General features: G+C 39.7%; 1 protein-coding gene across 1 annotated transcript; it reads right to left on the bottom strand.

Moving 5' to 3' along the window:
• Window positions 1–460: 460 nt before the first annotated feature.
• LOC308401119 (nuclear factor 7, ovary-like) lies at window positions 461–3,016 on the bottom strand. Its single transcript, XM_080889210.1, has one exon. It carries the CDS (start codon window positions 2,819–2,821, stop codon window positions 1,463–1,465), a length of 1,359 nt encoding a protein of 452 aa, XP_080745336.1. The 5' UTR covers window positions 2,822–3,016; the 3' UTR covers window positions 461–1,462.
• Window positions 3,017–4,290: the final 1,274 nt, after the last annotated feature.

Below are 4,290 nucleotides of genomic sequence, written 5' to 3'. Positions count from 1 at the left end.
TGGCAGCTCATTAGCTACACTTCACCTTATAATCAGAAGAATTTTCTTCCTACATACATCGTTGTCATTTAATAATAATAATAATAATAATAATAATAATAATTTAATGTTGGATCTGATACAGTCAGAAGAATTTTTCATCAAAATACTTAAGCAATGATCACAGTGTCAGAAAAGGTTTTACTTGCAAGCAGTTGTGTTCTCTACATCGCAGTGTACAGAGAAGTGGACAGAGTAGGACTAAAGCACACAATGTCTTCCCCTCATTTATAGTGGGGTTGAGTTTTACGAGTACTTAAATGTATAGAACTTTCCACTGCCCATGCAGACATGCTGAGAACGGTGGTCTTGTTTTCATTTAAACAGCTCTCCTGCTTTCATTTCCTTCAAACAGCCTTTTTTTCTCTTTCACAAATCCCCTTTCAAGATTGATACTATTGATATTTGGATCAATCCGCCCTGCCTTCTTGGTGTAAGGCTGAAGTCATTTAATGTTCATCTGCATTCATCTGGGAGTTGTCAGAAAACACAAGGCAATCTCTGATGACTTCTCAGAGCAGCAGTGTTCTGTGCAATAAAGCATCTCAGATCAGCTGGTGCCATCTTGAGGTCACAGTTGGTTATTGTGCTTGAAATCTGTTTGATTGTTCCTGTTATCCTGTCATGCTGAAAGGGATACGTATTTCTTGGGTTCTTCACACATGCTCATTTTGTTCTGATAGTCCTGTGATCATCCATGGAGGCAAACTTCAGATAAATGTGTTTAGCCTGGTTAGTTTTTCTCAGTGCAGTGGCTTGACTTTTCAGAAAAAGGATCTTGTCATCATAAATTGTTTGCTGATTGTCAATGTTTGTTTTTATTAGTTTTTTTTTTTTTTTTAAATCATTCCAAAGATAAAACAAAGAAAAGACAGAGTTAATCATGTGATTATGGCAATCCAGTGTTCAGAGATATTAATTACAGAGAAACGATAATCAAAGTTTATATTGGACACAGTTTACATATCACATCATTCTAGAAACATCATTTCTTCTCCAGTGTAATTCTATTTAATGAATTTCTACATATCCTATCTCTTCTTATACTTTAGTTCCATCATCAAGGTTATAAATGTAATATTGTATTCACATTGCCCATACACATTACATGTCTTCAAAAAAAACTGCCAATAAAATAAACTGTGTGCTGCTGGTTGGTCAGATAGCTTTCTAACTTCTGACATCATCACAGATTAAAAACTTGATAAAATTTTAAATGTAGTTTGGGGGTCATTCAACAAGAAACAGTGAAATGATTTTCCATGTGAAAAAGTGGACAGCAGAAACAAAGAAAGAGTGAGAACAGTGTGATTAACAAAGAGCTTTGGAACAATAAGGCAGCAGGTGGACAGCTGCAGTTTAACAGGTTTGTAACAACATTAAAATATAATTATGAATTAATTTACACTGACAATGACACCTTCTACAGCAGAACCTTCAATTTACCAACCACAGTGTTAATGAATGGAAACATCCTGTCAGTGAAAGTGTGTGTGAAGGTGTGTATGTGTGTGTTAGTATCAGGATCAGAGAACGACAGCTTTCCTCTGTTACAGTTCAGATTCACTCTGATCCTCTGAAACTTCTTCTGTACTGAGAGAGCAGTGTCTGGAGCTGATGGTGACCACGCGTAATATTTACCTTCATAGAACCTTATTCTCCATAATCCAGACAATCTGTCTCCCTTCCTCTGCACAGACTCTGCAAACACACCCAGGTTCCACCATGTACTGTATCCAACCTCGACATCCCAGCTGTGAGTCCCAGAGTCAAAGCCTTCAGAGCCCAGGACAGAGTAGAACCGATCAAACCTCTCTGGATTATCAGGAAGCTGTTGTTCATCTCCTCGTCTCACACTGGTCAGATCCTCAGAGAGGATGAGTTCTGGATGAGCAGTGTTTGGGTCCAGAATGATAGGAGTGTAGGAGACCATGTCCTTCATATTGTTCCAGATGTTGAAGGTCAGGTTGCCCAGGTGTTTGGCCTGGTTTAACAGAGCTCCTGAGGGCAGCTGTGGATCATCCAGCAGGGGGCAGTGCTGGACTCTTTCCACTGCAGCCTTGTAGTTGTTCAGGAATGAGATGTCTTCACCTCTCAGCTCCTCCTCTGTGGCTCTGACTGTGTCTGAAAGAGCAGCTATGTGTCTGCTCAGGGACTCCATCTTCTCCTTCATCATCCCACTCTTCTGCTCCTCTTCCTCCCTCAGTGCAGCCAGCCTGTCCTCCTCTTCCTCTGCTAGAAACTGGCGAAACTTCTTAAACTTCTCCTTAATCCGAGTCTCTGTGTGTCGGGCCTGGACGTTAATGTGTTTTGCTATTTGATCAAACTTCACTTGAAGTTCTGCACAAACCATCAACTTCTTCTTTAAGGACTCCAGAGTTTCCTGAAGTTCCTTCTTGTGTTGTTGTGCAGCTTCATCGATGGGTCTGAAACTGTGGTTGGTGTGTTTTTCTGAGTCTCTGCAAATGAGACACACTGGCTGCTGATGGTCCAGACAGAAGAGTTTGAGTTTCTCAGAGTGCAGACTGCAGAGAGCCTCTGAAGCTGTCTGATCTCCGTCTTCTAAGAATGACTCACACAGGTTCTTTAAAGCCAGGTTTACAAGTTGATCATTCCCTGAAGATCTTCTCTGACAAACTGGACACTCGTGTGTTGTTTTCTTTCTCCACCATCTCTTCAGACAGTCTTTACAGAAGCTGTGGCTACATGACAGAATAACAGGATCTCTGAAGACCTCCTGACACACCGGACAGCAGAGATCGTCCTCTGATCTGGAAGCCATTGAGTCTGTGAGTGAAGCTGAAAACAGCAGACAGGAGTTCTGCTCAAACTCACATTCAGTGTGTGGAGCGTCAGCAGCTTTAAGCAGCAGTGTGGGAGTTTTCCAGTTTTCTCTCCTGTAGCTCAGATGAAACTAGTTTGATCTGAACTCTGTCTGATCGTCTCTTTGTCTCTCTTTACTACGTATGAATAACATCCTTTTGCCTAGTTTTTCTCAGGTGAGTCATGTGAGGGGCGGAGCTTAGCTGTTGCTTCACTCATAAATAAGAGTGTTTCTCATTCCTGAGTTCAGATACTTCACCTGCACATGTCCCAACATGAAGACCTTTCTGAATCTTAGAAAAGAAAGTCTCATTCAGTGGTGCTGCAGAAACTTCACGTTCAAAAGGGACGTTTTTCTGGTTGTTTAGCAGACTCAGCAGCAGATTTTAATGCAGGAAAACAAATACGGATCATTTCATGTGTTTAGTCCTGAGAACACTCGTCATTGGCTCATATATCATATAGCAAAACCTCTGAAGTCTCCTCATTTCTCAGCCTCTCTTTCAGCTTTTAGGAGACATGATGAACTTCAGTTCATTTCATTTCAGCTATTTTAGTGAGAAATATTTAACTGTGATGCTGTGAATCTTTTTCACACTAATGTTTGAAATTTAAGTTCAGCCAAATGTTTTTTTTTCCTATGGAAAATTTCACACTTCCTTTGAATATCTGACATGAAAAGCCTTGGAATAGTGTTGCAATTTGGAAGACTGCTGCGGGAAAAGGAACATCTTCCAAACTGACTTCCTGTAGAAACCAGTTAAACTGGTTGGGTGCCAGTAATAAAGGAATCATCTTTTAAAATTAGGTTGCTGCACAACTAGTAAAAAACTGAAATGGTGGTAAACTGCTGTAAGAACACTTTTTTTTCCTACTAATAATCTTTGCACTTAACGAACATGTTTCCAAACATTCAGACATCAGTTTAGACAGTTATATTTATCTTTATTCACAACTAAAATAAACAACACTACGGAAACCAGGCATAATTTGTCTTTTGGATTCCTGAAATAAACAACTAACATTTCACACATAGGTGTTAGGAATTTCAGGTATTTGAACAGCTACTCAAACATATTTAACCAATCATGTCACTATGCTCTCATTTTGATAGTTTAGTCAGCAGAGCCTCGGCCCTGTTTCTTAATACTTCTTATCTGTTTTTTGCTTTTTAATAGAGCTCAAGCGCTATTAAAATCTTGATTCCTGTAAATAAAATCTATAAACCAGTCTCTTCTCTCTGGATTCTGCTTTGCAGTTGCAAACACTGGCGTCATGACACAGAACAATAAACCATCAGAGATCCCCTCTGCACAGACTCTAGACATGTTTGGTCCCTAACATGTCTAAAGAAAATCAAGTGCGGCTTTAACAGTACCCTTAAGTTTGTCCACATTATGAAATACTGATAGAGTAAATCAGGGAAAC

This window comes from Rhamphochromis sp. 'chilingali' (genome assembly GCF_963969265.1).
Source record: "Rhamphochromis sp. 'chilingali' genome assembly, chromosome: 1".
NCBI lineage: Eukaryota > Metazoa > Chordata > Actinopteri > Cichliformes > Cichlidae > Rhamphochromis > Rhamphochromis sp. 'chilingali'.
This window is presented reverse-complemented; position numbering and strand designations above follow the sequence as displayed.

What these genes read in the sequence shown, in the direction of transcription:
- LOC308401119 (XM_080889210.1), bottom strand. Translation starts at nt 2,821, where the DNA reads ATGGCTTCCAGATCAGAGGACGATCTCTGCTGTCCGGTGTGTCAGGAG.